This window comes from Somniosus microcephalus, chromosome 2 (genome assembly GCF_052327205.1).
Source record: "Somniosus microcephalus isolate GS21.2 chromosome 2, FLI_Smic_1.0, whole genome shotgun sequence".
NCBI lineage: Eukaryota > Metazoa > Chordata > Chondrichthyes > Squaliformes > Somniosidae > Somniosus > Somniosus microcephalus.
The window spans coordinates 283,800,244-283,816,096 of NC_140988.1; the positions used below are offsets into that span (position 1 = coordinate 283,800,244).

At 43.1% G+C, this 15,853-nt stretch overlaps 1 protein-coding gene across 1 annotated transcript in view; it reads right to left on the minus strand.

The window, feature by feature from the left end:
- LOC147123429 (phospholipid-transporting ATPase ID-like) overlaps nucleotides 1-15,853 on the minus strand; it is a 342,460-nt gene that overhangs the window by 253,254 nt on the left and 73,353 nt on the right. The window contains exon 5 of the mRNA XM_085966014.1: nucleotides 6,426-6,487. Within this exon, the coding sequence (XP_085822140.1) occupies nucleotides 6,426-6,487 (62 nt within the window). The remainder of the gene's footprint in view (nucleotides 1-6,425; nucleotides 6,488-15,853) is intronic.

Sequence of the window (15,853 nt, forward strand, 5' to 3'; positions counted from 1 at the left end):
GAAATCAGTATTTGTAGGGAAATGGTGTTAGGGAAATTGACGGGATTGAAGGCCGATAAATCCCCAGGGCCTGATAATCTACATCCTAGGGTGCTTAAGGAAGTAGCCCTAGAAATAGTAGATGCATTGCTGATCATCTTCCAACATTCGATGGAATCTGGAACAGTACCCATGGATTGGAGGTTTAGCTAATGTTACCCCACTATGCAAAAAAGGTGGTAGAGAGAAAACGGGGAATTACAGACCGGTAAGCCTGACATCGGTAGTGGGGAAAATGCTAGATAGAGTCCATTATAAAAGATGTAATAGCAGAGCACTTGGAAAACAGTGACAGGATCGGACAAAATCAACATGGATTTACAAAAGATAAATCATGCTTGACTAATCTAATGGAATTTTTTGAGGATGTAACTGGTAAAATAGATAAGGGAGAACAAGTGGATGTGGTGTATTTGGACTTTCAAAAGGCTTTCGATAAGATCCCGCATAAGAGATTAGCGTGTAAAGTTAAGGCACATGGGATTGGGGGCAAGGTATTGACTTGGATAGAGAACTGGTTGGCAGACAGAAAGCAAAGAGTTGGAATAAACGGGTCTTTTTCCGCGTGGCAGGCAGTGACTAGTGGGGTACCGCAGGAATCGGTCCTAGGACCCCAGCAATTCACAATATATATTAATGATCTAGGCGAGGGAACTAGATGTATTATCTCCAAGTTTGCAGACGACACAAAGCTGGGTCGGCGTGTGTGCTGTGAGGAGGATGCCGAGAAACTCCAGTATGATTTGGACAGGTTGGGTGATTGGGCAGAAGCATGGCAGATGCAATATAACATGGATAAATGTGAGGTTATCCACTTTGGTGTCAAAAACAGGAAGGCAGATTATTATCTGAATGGCAATAGATTGGGAGAAGGGAAAGTGCAACGAGACCTGGGTGTCCTTGTGCACCAGTCGCTGAAGGTAAGCATGCAGGTGCAGCAGGCGGTTAAGGAGGCAAATGGTATGTTGGCCTTCGTAGTGAGAGGGTTTGAGTACAGGAACAAGGATGTCTTGCTGCAGTTGTACAGGGCCTTGGTGAGACCACATCTTGAGTATTGTGTGCAGTTTTGGTCGCCTTATCTGAGGAAGGATGTTCTTGCCATGGAGGGAGTTCAGCGAAGATTTACCAGGCTGATACCTGGGATGGCAGGAATGACGTATGAGGAGAGATTGGGTCGATTGGGCTTATACTTGCTGGAGTTTAGAAGAATGAGAGGCGATCTCATTGAAACTTATAAAATTCTGACAGGACTGGACAGACTAGATGCTGGAAGGATGTTCCCGATGGTCGGGGAGTCCAGAACCAGGGGTCACAGTCTAAGGATAACGGGTAAGCCATTTAGGACAGAAATGAGGAGGAATTTCTTCACCCAGAGAGTGGTGAACCTGTGGAATTCTCTACCACAGAAGGCAGTAGAGGCCAATTCATTAAATATATTCAAGAAGGAGTTGGATATATTTCTTAAGGCTAAAGGGATCAAGGGATATGGGGAGAAAGCAGGGACAGGGTACTGAATTTGGATGATTAGCCATGATCTCATTGAATGGTGGAGCAGGCTCGAGGGGCCGAATGGCCTACTCCTGCTCCTATCTTCTATGTTTTTATGACCAGATTATCTGTTTTTGTTATGTTGATTGAGGGATAAATATTGGCCAGGACACCGGGGATAACTCCCCTGCTCTTCTTCGAAATAGTGCCATGGGATCTTTTACATCCACCTGAGAGAGCAGACAGGACCTCGATTTAACGTATCATCCGAAAGACGGCACCTCCGACAGTACAGTACTCCCTCAGTACTGCACTGGAGTGTCAGCCTAGATTTTTGTGCTCAAGTCATGGGCTCAACAGACCGAATGGCATCCTTCCGTGCTGTAACCATTCTATGATTCTATGAAGTCTCTGGAGTGGGACTTGAACCCACAACCTTCTGACTCAGAGGCGAGAGTGCTACCAACTGACCCTTTCAAGGGCCACTCGGACACATACAAGTCACAGGCAGCCATAGATTCTACGTATCCTGAACGTATGAATAGCGTTTTGACCAGACCCAGGAGCAGACTTATAAGGAGGTCCTACAACCTGCCCATTCCTCCACATCTATGATCAGAAGTGTAGGAGTGAGCTTTAACCAGAACTTGAGAAGCAGTTCTTTTAAAAAGTGAAACAGGTGCTACAACCGCTCACGCTCCAGGTAGATGTAATAAACACGTTCCTCTTGGCCGCAGAAGGAATATGCAGCTTGAGTATGCGTAAAGTGGCTCATTAAGGTGGTAGAAGCTGCTCTTCCATGCAGTACTCCCCACCTCAAATGCAGGAGAGAATTCCCAAATACAGAGCCTTTTGCTAAAGCTGGGAGGTGCAAGTTTTATGGAACATAAAAAACTTTTATGGCAATTGTTCTGTAAAAAGCAGAAATAATCCAGACAGCAGAAGAAATAAGCAGTACTTCAGTACCCCAACCATAGTCGTTATGGTAGTACTAGTCAGAAGTCATGAGTTCAAATTCTACCATGGCAAGTTCTGAAATTCAATTCAATAAATCTGTTCATTTGTGGGCTAGCACCAGAAAATTACCATGAAAGTTGCCAGGTTTCTACTGGTTCACTAATGTCCTTCAGTGAAGAGAATCTGCCACCCCTATCTGGTCTGGCTTACACGTGACTCCACAGCCAGATGGTTGACTCTTTAATCCCTCAGAGCAACTAGGGATGAGCAATAATAGTTACCTTGCCAGTGTTGCCCATAGCCCGGAAACAAATAAAAAGGAAAAAGTAAAAGAGAGCTACAAAATACCTCACTAGCTGAAGCTGGGAGCTGCAAAACAGCCACTTATTTTTTGTGTTACAGGCAAAAGCAGGGTATTGCAGTGAAGAAAGTAAGTGTAATAGTGCTACTTCAAATAAGGTCAACAACTTTGGGGATGTGGGCCAGGAGTTCCCATGTACTTGGCATGGAAGAAGAGTAGTGAACAGATACATCGAATGGGACCAAGTGTACTGGCCTATCCACTGGTGGACGTGGGGCCAACCTTGAGGGTCCAGGCTTAGGATGTGGTCTGGGTCCCCGAAGAATGTCCGCTTTGGGCGCAATCGGTGATAAAGGCGCAAATTGTGCCCGTTACGAAAAGTGTTTTGTTTTTCGGAGTTTCTGCTCAAACTAATTTGCATATCACCAAACATAAAATCTGCTATGAACCAGCGCAATTGAGCAGCGTTTTAAAATGTTTTTTTTTTTAATGTTTCTTTAAAAAATATTCCTTGATATATTTAAAAGTGGTAACTTGGTAAAGTTTGATTAATACAGCTGAAAATGGGTTTATCACAAAAAATAAGCATTTTAAATCATAGTGTCAATCCACCACCTGTGAAAATGACTTTAAAAAAATATACAAAATTATTTTCTCGTTAGTTTGGGGTACAGCAGTGAGTTCCTTAGTAATTAAAAAAAAAATTCATTCAAAACCTTTTAAAACATACCTATTTAGTGTCTTTGCGCCCAAAAGATCCAGCTTAATTTTTGGAGCTTCCTTGAAGGTCTGCAAACGAGCGCAATTACCGGAAACTTCCAATGGTGATTAATTCACCCTGAGGGCGTGGCTAGTTTTGTGTGTGGGGCCTGTTTCTAGCGTGATGTTTTTAAAACTAGCATAAAAGATCGCGAAAACTCAAGTTGTGCTGAATGCAATTTGTGCTTAAAGTTCCGCGATCTTTTGCACTGGTTACGACGATATCAGGGGCATTGCGCCGAAAAAAAAGCGTAATCGAGCACAAACTCCAGGTCATTAAACATAAATTTTGGCTGCTTATAGAGGGGGCTGAGAGTGTACTCACTTCTTATTTCTGGGTGGAGGAAAGGGGGCAAGCAACTCTTCCCAGAATTGGCTCATTTTGCAGCAGTCTGTGGCCTCTTGGAGATGACAAGATCACCAAGTACACCCCAGAAATTATGGTGGTTTGTGGTCCTACTGTGTATTGCAGGTGTTACTTCTAACCTTACCTGATTTAAATTAATACTGTGGTGTCACAAAGCTGTAACTGTAATGTAACCAATTTTAGTTGACAAAAAGCTACTGAATAGAAAGTAATAGCAGCTAAAGAAAAATATTCGAAATAACAACAGAAAATGCTGGAAAAACTCAGCAGGCCAGGCAACATCCATGGAGAGAGAAACAGAGTCAATGTTTCAGGTCGAAACCCTTCTACAGAACTGAGAAAAAAAGGCAGGAAATGAAAAGATTAAAAGGCAGTTTGGGGGCTGGGAAATTGGGGAGGGGATGAAAGAAGAATATTCCATCAGTTCAGTTGACTAAATGGTACTGAAGCATCCTCAGAAACTGTGTACAGTGCACATACTCAGATTGCACAATCCAAATTCAGCTAACAGGGCCATAGCTCCAGGCAGAAATGTCAAGTCCAAGGCCAGGCTTTGATGTCTTCAAGTAAAACATTTAATGAAGGAATTAAAAGACACAAAAGATAACTTAATGTATATATTTAATCAAGTTATTGTGAAATATGTAAATTTTGGCATTTTTAAATTTAGATTAAAATCTTCATTATGTCATAGAAATGTCAGTTACTGAGAAAATAACGGGGAATGAAAATGTTTCTAGGAAGCAATTAGAGTGATTTGTGCAGAAAAGATAATACAGCACCAGTTAGTGCCATGGTAAGCAATCATTGCAGGTTAGTGTTGTTATTTAACATTGGAATTAGAGCACCACCTAGTGATGTGACAGATAGTAATTACAAGTATGTGTAATAGCGTTGACATCTATCCATTGGAATTCCACTGGGAAATGCTTATAAGGCAGGTTGCTCATCCAGCTCATAACCTGGGTAAGAAGTTTAATATATTACGAGTTAATTTCCCATGGCATTATCATGAGGAGTCAAGGCCAATGCACTCTTTAGGTGAAAATATGTTAGCTATTTGGAGCAGGGTGTGCAAAATATAATTCAGTCTCACATTATTTCTTTATTTTTAGATAATATTTTGATTTTATGTATTATTTACATTACTAGTCAATCTCCTGCAGTATTGCACATGGGTAGTTAAGGCCAAGTGCAGTATTCAGGTCAAGCAGGGTAAAAGAGGACAGAGGATAATTGAACCAATAGAGAGACAAGGGAATGACGTATATTGGCAGGTGAAGAAGGGCAGGGGCAAGAAGAAAGGTGGGGACATAAGAAGGAGATGGGGAGAGAAGGTAGGAGAGAGGGAGTGGAAACATTTCGGGAGAACGAGGGGGAGGAGTTGGTAGTAAAGGAGGGGTAAAAAGGGGGAAAAGAGGGTGCAGAGGAAATGGGGAGGGAGATGGGGAAGGAGTAAGGGGAGAGTTTGCTGTTCATCCCAGGAGGTACTGCTTAGTGAGAATTGGTGGGGGGATTGACGGTGGTTTTTTGTTTGATCTCAGCAGTTGTTGCAGCAAAATATAAAGCTGGTTGAGGAAGTGTGGAGGTGGGTTCGACCTGATTTCCTTTCAGTGGAAGAGGGAGCTGTTTCTTCTCGTTGGTGAGTGTGATTTCTGCTCACCACAGGGTGGAGTGGGGGGTCATGATATGTACTGCATTAGTGGAGGGGTTCCAACTGATGTTTGTTGGATAGTACTGCAACATTTGTTGCCCAGCTGCCATTTTGCTGAGTTTTTCAAAACTGTTCTCATGCGCCAGCGCGAAGGATGCTCAAATGCTATTTCACCTTGCGGACTTAGATTCCTCATGCTGTGCTTTTAAAGACGTGCATTTACTTTAATTAATTTCTACTAGGTTTCTTTATTTCCATCTACTGATTTCATGCAGCAAATGTTTTGCTGTACTGTATGCTTAACTTGACAGTTCATGTGAGACCACAATGGCAATTTTTTAAAGAGAATAAAACCTAATGACGTTCGAAAAATCAGGCAAGGGCAGTCACATAATGTTAGGTCTTGTTCCATTGTTCTTAATTATTCATGTATCATTATGCTCACAGTGCCACCTACAGACACAGTACCTTTGGAATTCTGAGCCCACTCACCATTTTTTACATATAATAGATTTACAGTTAAATAACAAAAACTTACAGTAACTTGGAAAGCTGAAAAGTAAATTTGGCTGGCACACATGACATTCTCCAGTACAGGCTAGGAGCTGGGAGACACAAACTGAGGCAATACACCACTACAACTAGTGGCAGCATGGCAAGTTTACAAGGTAGTTTCCATCATAAATGTGAACATATGAATTTATAATAAGAAACAAATGGTAACAAAGTGTGACAAAAACATGAGAACAGGCAGTGAGGTTCTGTGGAGAAGATGTATGCAAAGAATATGATTTTTAATAATTATAGAGAGATATTCTATTTGCCGAAAACAAACAAGTAGCAATAAGAATATGACTTACTTCCCATTGATGAGAATCATAACCTCCCGATTGTTGACTATGTTGTCACTCTTGTAACGATGCTGGAAGGTTAACCAAATGATAAAAATCAGTAAGTTCATACAGAATTGCTGCCTAAATAGAGCAATACACAGCGTTTTGCATTCACATTCTGCTAAAAACACTGCTTTCTTACTCAGTCTAGTATGTCACCAATTACATGCCTCAATAAAATTTATGCTTTTTATATCTCAATATTTGTTAATAATACATAGGCTTATTTTTCACACAACTGTGAATTCAATCAGCCCAGCAGCAACAAACTGATTTAAAGAGACAGAAGTATATGGGCCTGGAATTTGCAGTTCTGATGACGGCGAACTGGCAGCATTTGCCAAAATTTCGCCTTTGAAACTGATCGCAACTTCAGGATTCGGCGCATGCTCAGCCTAATGCGGAAATCCTGAAGTTGCGGTCTGTCATTCACTTCTCCTCCACAGTCAGCAATCTGAGCCGGCAATCAGTGTAATCTCTCAAATCATGAAAATGATGAAAACTTCGGCTCTTTTGCGGTAATACCGCTGTTAAATACCCCATTAAAAGTTAGACCCTTTTGATTAGGTGTAACTGGGTTTTTAACAGCGTACTGACTGCTAAACAAAGGTTATGGCTGAAAAACTAATTTTAAATTTGTGAATTGTCAAATTTATCCATTTTAATAAATATTTGCATTTTTAAGATACTTTAAAAAAACATCATTTTTTTAAAAAGTTTGTTCATCTTTACTTCAGGTTTGCCTTTTCCCCCTGTGAGAGCCCCAGTCTTTGTTTTGCTCTCTCTAACATTTAAAAAAGTTATAATCAAAGGAGCTTACCTAATTCCTGGTTCGCTGTCTGTGAGAATTCTGCATTTTGATTGGCTGCTTAGATAGCTTGTTGCTGTCACAGCAGCTCTTCGCTGAGAATCCTCATTAACTTCCGTTCATTTCAATTACACGTTGGAAAACCCGAAATACTTGACACAGAGATCGCAAGATCTTTGTGCAAAACTTATTTCGGGGCCAGCGGTGAACGCCTTTACTTCTCCGCTGACCGCAAATTCCGGACCATTGTAATAGATAAAGTTTTGAGGTAAACTAAATAGAACTAATCTTAGTTGTCACTGGGTACACAACTGATATCAGTTCGCACATTAAACTATTTTGCCTTTGCCATTTTAATATTTAAATAATGGCAGAACTTCCAACTTCAGTAGGGAGTAAAACAGGTAGTAACAGATCAACCACCCAATATACAAACTGAAGTTAATGGAACGGAAAACCAGGCAGGGCGTATAACCAACAGTCGATCCACTACCTCCTGTTTTACGCTCTGCTGAAGTTGAAAGTTCTGTCCAATGATTCTTATCCAGAAGTGAGAAGCAAAATCCTAGTGGCATGAGATTGGGCTTTCTTACCATAAGAATTTGTGTATGTCCTCTTAAACACAAAGGTTCCTTATACTTACAATCATTTTTTTTTACTGAAGTGGGAAGCATTAAATAAGAAAAATACTTAAACAATAGCTGATCTATAATACATATTTTATGGTAAACTTTCAGTCTCCAGTGACCAGCAACTAACAACTGATGTTACAGAAGCAAACTGCTGCGGATGCTGGAAATCTGAAATAAAAACAGCAAGTGCTGGAAATACTCAGCAATTCAGGCATCACCTGTGGAGAGAGAAACAGAGTTAACGTTTCAGGTCGATGGACTTTCATCAGAACCATTATACACACTGAAGTTAATGGAAAGAAAAACCAGGCTGATGAAAGATCATCGACCTGAAACACTGACCGGAATTTTGCAGGGGGTCAGCGGGCGCGATCAGTGGCAGGTCGGGTGGGAAAGTGGTCTTTTTTGACAGTGGGTTGGGACCCCGCTGTGAACCCACCATGCGCTATTTCCAATGTCGGGTCTGTCAGCGCTGTGCAGACCCGACACACAGCGGCGGGGGGACCCGAATCAGGTAATTAGTGGCTTGTTTAGAGCCATTTAAGAATGATTTTCAGCTTACCTTTTGCATTTGACAGCTCACCCATGGGGTCCACCCTGGTCATGGACCACGTCTGTCAAGCTGAGGCGGGAGTTCAGTGGCCATTGAATCAGCTGTTGAGTTGACAGCTTCAATTGTAAAGTAAAGGCTCCCACCTTACAGAGATATCTTCCCTTAGCCACAAGCTGTCCCTCACTGCATTTCCACAACAGATTCACCATGCTGCAAGTCTTTACACAAGTTTCCATGACCTCATTACCTCTCTCACCATTGACAGATCGCTTCTGTCATCTCTACTTCACCTGCCATCTATTCCATCAGCATGGGTGCCCTTTATACTCTCTCACCTTGGTCCTCAGAATCCCACCACGATCAGCCCCAACACCAGCAGCACCAGGCACACCAGTAGCACCAACAACAACACCAACCTTCTCCGCAATCAACTGATGCTGCACAGGACAGACGGCATTAGCACCCGAACACATTGCTGCCCGGGAGGCCAGTGATGGCCTCACCATGGCCAGATTTACTTCACTTGAGGCTGTGCACTCTGATGTGCCAGGTTGGCACCACCTCACATCAACACCATAAAGCATCCCTACAATGATCAAGCCATTCCTTTCACACTCATCATCATTGCGGGGGCTACCGTTATGTCTCACCATCCACTGCAACTCACTAAGCCACTTTCAAAGGTGCACAAAAATGTAAAGTGTTGCAAATAAAGGTTTCAATGTTTGACACCACATTAACAGAAACTTTACATGAACATTGCATAAAACACACAAGTGCCTACCATTGTGTATTGTTAGTTGGTATGATTACACTAGGATGAGGGTGAGTGGGAGGAGTGGCTAGTGAGATGGGGATGTGATAATATAGATAGCGAGGGATGGATGGAGGTCCAAGGTAAGTTGGTATGAGTAAGGATGTGCAGGAGTAGGGTAGGGAAGGCAGAGTGATGGGGATGTGATGAGAGGCACAGCAGGACGAGGTTGAGTGTGGGTTTGTACTAATGTTTCATGATCTACTGAAATCATTTTACCGTTTGCAACACTGCACCCAGGTCCTCCTGACGACATCCCTGCTTGTGCCCTCCTCTGCAATGTGCAACCAGGCTGTGTTGATCTTCTGGGGAGGTCTCTTCCGCCCATGGGAAAAGAAGAGAGCCTCCAAGCATATGGAGGGAGTCATGGGAGAGCCTGGGTTGAGCCCTATGCCTTTGTGCAGACCTTGTCAGTGTTTGCAGCACCTCAATGCTGTAGAACACTGGCAGCACAAATGTCACAATAAATTTGGACATGGTCCCTTTAAGGAAACCGGCTGATGACGCGTCATCAAATGACGTCACCAGACCCGCTTCCTCTAATTGGCCAGGCTGGCAAGCCCAATCAAGGGAAACTCATTTCACAGAGCGGGATGGAGCTAGCAGCAGGGTCGGGACTTGCCATCGCCCGCCACGGACCTGCCAAGATCAGCAAAATCACGGCCGTTCACTCTGTTTCTCTCTCCACAGATGCTGCCTGACCTGCTGAGTATTTCCAGCATTTTCTGTTTTTAACTGATGTTACAGAATGTGTGCACAGAATATATGTCATATTACTTTGGCTTCAGTTTTGCTCTGGTGATACACATTTAAAATTGTAGGGAAAACAATAAAAATGAACATCCTGTAATAAAAATTTTCGATATTGTAATTCGGGTCTCCACGGGTGAGTACGTATGGGGTACTCACCCGTAAGCCCAATGGAAGTGCCGGTTTCGTGCATGCACTGCGCATGCGCGGGAAACCGGCACTTCCGTTCCCCTAAAAGAAGGGGTTAAGAGGTGGAACGCATGCGCGGGAGAGGCAGCGCGTGTGCATCGAACTTACGTTTTTTTTGCAGGTTTTCCCGGGAAAGTAAGTCTCCAGAAGTTAGACATGTAAAAAGCAGTCACAAGGCCTGCTTTTTACAAGGTAAGTGGTGAATTAATTAAAATTAAAACATTTTTTCCACAGGTTTATTATTTTTAAATACTTTAAAGAAAGGTAAGTTTATTTTTAGCCCCGTTAGAAAATAAAATTATTTTTCTCAAAAATTTAAATTATTGCTTTAAATAGTTATTTCATGTAATTTATAGTTTATTTTAAAAATGTGATGTTTTTTTTAAATTTATTTGAAGATATAGTGATGTTTTGAGGCTTATAGTATTTACAGGAAAAGTTCTGACGGGACCGGCGTGATACCGATCTATCAAAAGTTCCAGAGTGGTGAGCGGATTATCTACCCAGGCTGTTTTTAACTAAGAAAAATTTAAAAATCAAGAAATGTGCAATATACAGTAATTGGGTACTCACCTACAGAATGTTGTGTTAAATGGATGGAGAAAGATGCTTGATTAAGTACAGTACTGCCAGTTGATGGTAATCCATAACTCTTTAATAACTTAACAGTAAAACAAAACTTATAAACGACTTAACAGTACTGTAAAACAAAACTTATAAATGACTTAACAGTAAAACAAAACTTATAAACGACTGTGCAGTGCACCAAAACTTAAACGGCTGTACAGTACAGTATAAAGTACTGTACGGTGGTTGACTGTACACTTATTCCAAGCCAACTGGTTCATCAGGATCATGCACTTCAACAGATTGTTCAGGCACTTCCACTGCTCCAACTCTTTTGGAAGCTTTCTTAAACATGTCCCGGATGTCTGCTTGCTTAGTGGACTCTTGCCTTCTTTGTAGAAAGGTAGACTGCAGAATATGGAGCTGCATAGCTTCTTGGGCAGAATAGCAAGAACGGCTTTCAGCAAATTTCATGAATGAAGCAAGATCTGCTGCAGCTTTAGCCCAAGAAATCTTGTTCACTTCAGAAATCTCATCGTCTTCATTTTCCATCACACTTTCCTTTTCTTTCTTTGGATTCAAAATAGTCTCCATTATTTCATCATCACTTAGCAAATGCACAACAGCAACTTCTCTATCTGCATCAACCCACTGCTCAATATCACTTTCACTGAGGTGATGTAGAGGGTTTGCTGGGCCTACATCTTTTACCATGTCAGCCATTTCCATTACTGCAGTCTTCCGCGGACGAAGATTGAACCCACGAAATTCCTCCTCTGAAGAAGAACCTTCAGCAAACATTACAGAAGGCCACAATTTGCACCAGGCTTGTCTCAAAGTGTGACCTTTCACCAATTTCCAAGAACATGCAACATTAAAGATGGCACCTTTAAGATTGTATTCCTTCTGAAATGCCTGAATACCTGTACTGTCATCTTGGCTTATCAGTCTACGTAGGAAGTCTTTCTTGTAATGACACTTGAGATTTTGGATAACGCCCTGGTCCATGGGTTGTATGAGAGAAGTTACATTTGGTGGCAAAAAAATGGTGAAAATATTTCCAGAAACCAACTCGGATTCATGCGGATCGGCTCTACAATTATCCAGCAATAAAATGCATTTGCTATCTTCAGGTTTTCTTATTCTATGGAAATGTTCCCTCACAGATGGAGCAAAAGTGTGATGGAACCAATTTGAAAAGATTTCCTTATCCATCCAAGCATTTGTTTGAGCTTTGTACTCAACAGGTAAGTGCCTCACATTTTTAAATGCACGGGGATTTTTATACTTCCCAATGACGAGAAGTTTAACCCGGTGTGATCCAGCAGCGTTAGCACGTTAGCATGGTTACACGATCTTTATTTTTCTTGTAACCTGAAGCATTAGCCTCACTAGCCCCAGCAAGTGTTGATTCTGGCAAAAACCTCCAAAATAGGCCAGTTTCATCGGCATTGTATAGCTGTGCTGGCGACAAATCATGTTGCTGCACAATCCGATTGAAATAATCGTAATATTCTTCTGCGGCGTCGTGATCAGCTGATTTCTTCTCCCCGCAAACATCGAGTCGTCGTACCCCATGCCGTGCCTTGAAGCACGATAGCCATCCATCAGAGAAAGCACACTTGTCAGTGAGCTCCATCTTTGCGTAAAAATCCTTCGCTTTTTCGATTAGCATGGGTCCGGAAATCGGAACACCCTCTGAACGCTTCAGAGCAAACCACTCATAAAGCACGGTATCCAGCTCTTCAAGCTTAGGCTTATGAAGCGTGCACCGTTTCTCTACACTCTTATATGTCTCTGAGCTTGCATAAAACTTGAGCAGCTTATCCTTCTGCGCTTTGATGTCGTACATTGTTGACGAACCGATTTTGAATTCTTTCATAATGTGCATACGCTTCGCTCCCATTTCTAGTCATTTGCATATATCAATTTTCTGTTTTAAAGTTAACACCACTCTCTTCCTTTTGGTTGGATCAACTTTTGGGATTTCCATAATGCAGTCCAATGAGTTGCAACAGCGTTGGAGACACACAGTACTGTACTGGAACCCCAAAAAATGGCGGATCAGAAGAGGCTACCGGCAGCGTGGGAGAGTGAGACTCCTGATGCAGAGTTTCTGAGGTGTTCCGACTTCCGCTGGCGCCAAGAGGCCGAGTAGTGGCAGTTTGTAGAACTACCCCCACTGACGAACTCGGCAACCGTTGGAGACTCGGACTCGGAACCGGCAACGTTGCCGGTTACTGGGGCGCTGTTTTCGGGGGGTGAATTCTGCCGGCAGAGCGAGGTTTCCGGGTATACAACCTCCGGTTAAACCAGTTTTCTGTATAGGTTTGACAGGTCTTCCTGTCAAACTTATGAATGAAGCATTCCCTACTACCATTGGCTCTCCATGGCCCACGTGATCCCAGGGGCAGCACAGTGGCATAGTGGTTAGCACTGTTGCCTCACAGCGCCAGGGACCCGGGTTCAAATCCGGCCTCGGGTGACTGTCTGTGTGGAGTTTGCACATTCTCCCCGTGTTTGCGTGGGTTTCCTCCGGGTGCTCCGGTTTCCTCCCACAGTCCAAAGATGTGCGGGTTAGGTTGATTGGCCATGATAAAAATTGGCCCTTAGTGTTAGGGGGGATTAAATACGTGGGGTTATGGGGTTACGGGGATAGGGCTTGGGTGGGATGGCTGTCGGTGTAGGGACCGGGTGCTAGGGTTTGGATGATCAGCCATGATCTCGTTGAATGGCGGAGCAGGCTCAAAGGGCCGAATGGTCTACTCCTGCTCCTATCTTCTATGTTTCTATGTTTCTATCAAACTAACTGCGCCCCTGGGATACGCAAGAACTGCACGCCGGCAGTTGGAGGAGGCCCAGGATCGCAATTCCACGGGGGCCCACAGCTCAACGGCCGGCGCGCTAGATAAGTGCAGGTCGGGGGCTTGCACCCGCAGGAAGCCTCCGACCCAAATTTCTGGGCCTATAAAAGTTTAATTTATCACTGGTGGAACACAACATAGGTTAATCATAGAATAATAGAATAGTGCCGCACGGAAGGAGACCATTCGGCACATCGAGTGGGCCGGCTCTTTCAAAGAGCAATCCTGTTAGTCCCACTGACCCACTCTCTTTCCCCATATCCCTACAATTTTTTTCTCCTTCAAGTATTTATCCAAATCCCTATTGAAGGCTACTATAGACTCTGTATCCACCACCCTATCAGGCTGTGCATTCCAAATCCTAACAACTCGTTGTGTAAAAAAGTTTTTTCTCATATGAAGACAGATGGTATTAAAGAGGAGGTAGCTTCATAGATAGAGAGATAGCTATCAGATAAAAAGGAGAAGTTAATGGATCATATTCAGATAGGTGGGATGTGGGTAATAGTGTGCACCAGACATTTGTGCTGGGACTGCTTTTGTTTTCCATTTTAAATAAATAATTTAGACCATAGGTGCAAGATGAATGATAGAAACATTTTCTAGATTAGGTAAACCATCCAGAAATTTATAAAGGGAAAAGTTTTTACAGACCTACTACAGGTCTCCAAATGACACCAACGGAGATTTATTGAGCATCTTTAATGTTAAAACGGTTCTAAAGTACTTCACCGACATGTGAATGTAAAAAATGAGAGATTAGGGGAGATGACCTAAAGCTTGGACGAAGAGATGGGTTTGGCGGAGCTTTTTAAGAGAGGTGGAAAAGTGGAGGAATTTAGGAAGGGAATTCCAGAGAGTAGGACCTAGGTGGCTAAAGGCTTTACTACCATTAGCTGCGCAAAGAGAAGGAAGATGCTCAAGAGGCATTAAGAGTTCAGGGGGAGGATTTAGAGCTGGAGGTGATAGGCCAGGGCAAGCCCATTTTTGAAGTGTTGTCAAAAGTGTAAGCAAAAGTGGCAGCCAATATGCACAAAGTAAGGCCCCCACATACAGCAATGAAATAAAGGACCACATGGTCTGCTTTAGTGATGGTGATAGAAGTATAAATATTGTCCAGCACACCTGCCCTGCTCTTTTTAAAATACTGCCGTGGTATCTTTTGCTTCCACTTCAACAGGCAAATAGGGCCTCCATTTAACATCTTATCCAAAACCAGTAGCTCTGACACTCCCACAGTACTGTACCGAAGTGTCAATCTAGATGATGTGCTTAAGTCTCCAGTATGGGACTTGAAGCAACAACTTTCTGATTGGAGGCAAAAGTTCTACCCGAGTTAAGGCTGGCATCCAAAGTGATCAAACATATACTAAAGGTAAAGGATTAATAGCTACAAGTGGCTTTACATCCTGTTTGTCTAAAGGGGGTGCAGCTACCCACAGCACAAGCAGTCAAGAGATCACAAGATACTTACAGATGAGGAAGGCCATTCGGACCAACTTAATTTATCCAAGCAGAACAATCCTACATCCCTCCCCAATTGCTGTATCCAATTGTGTCTTAATTGATTCCAGACTTTTTGATTCTACTACTCTGCCCAGATCTCCATTCCAAGTGATGATCATTCTCTGTGTGAAAAAGAACCTCTGGATATCAGTTCCAAAGTTACCTTTTACTAGTTATGTACTTGTAGCTATTAATCTTACATAAGATCACATTTAGATGCCTCCTTGCCAGGCTGAAAAGGCTAAGGGGGAAAAATTCGGTTGCTTTGCGCCTCCTGTTAGCGAGGGCGCTAATGGGGCGCAAAGCAACTAGCGCCCGGGCGCAGCGATGTTTGCGCCGCTCGCGAAATTGACCAGATATTTTGCGGTGGCGCTAAACACTACCGTCACAATCTCCTGTGCCCGCAGATCGTGACGTCAGTTGAGCGTGCAACGCCCCGGACCGGATATTGAGTGCCGCCCCCTGCCTTTCCGCCTGCCGCTAGCAACGACAGGTAGAGGGGAACGTTTTGCAGTCGGGAAGGGACTGGGGGAGTGCTATTTAAAGGCGACCGCTTCCTGCCTTTTTTTGTCGGCGACATTTTTGCACCACGCATTCTGAGAGAAAGAGAGACTTCTGGAGAGATTCAACACTGTGTGAAGGAGTTTTGGGTACTGAGCTCTTTCCCTGGGCCCCTCCATTGTTCTTTCCAGCAGATTTGAAGTACAGGTCT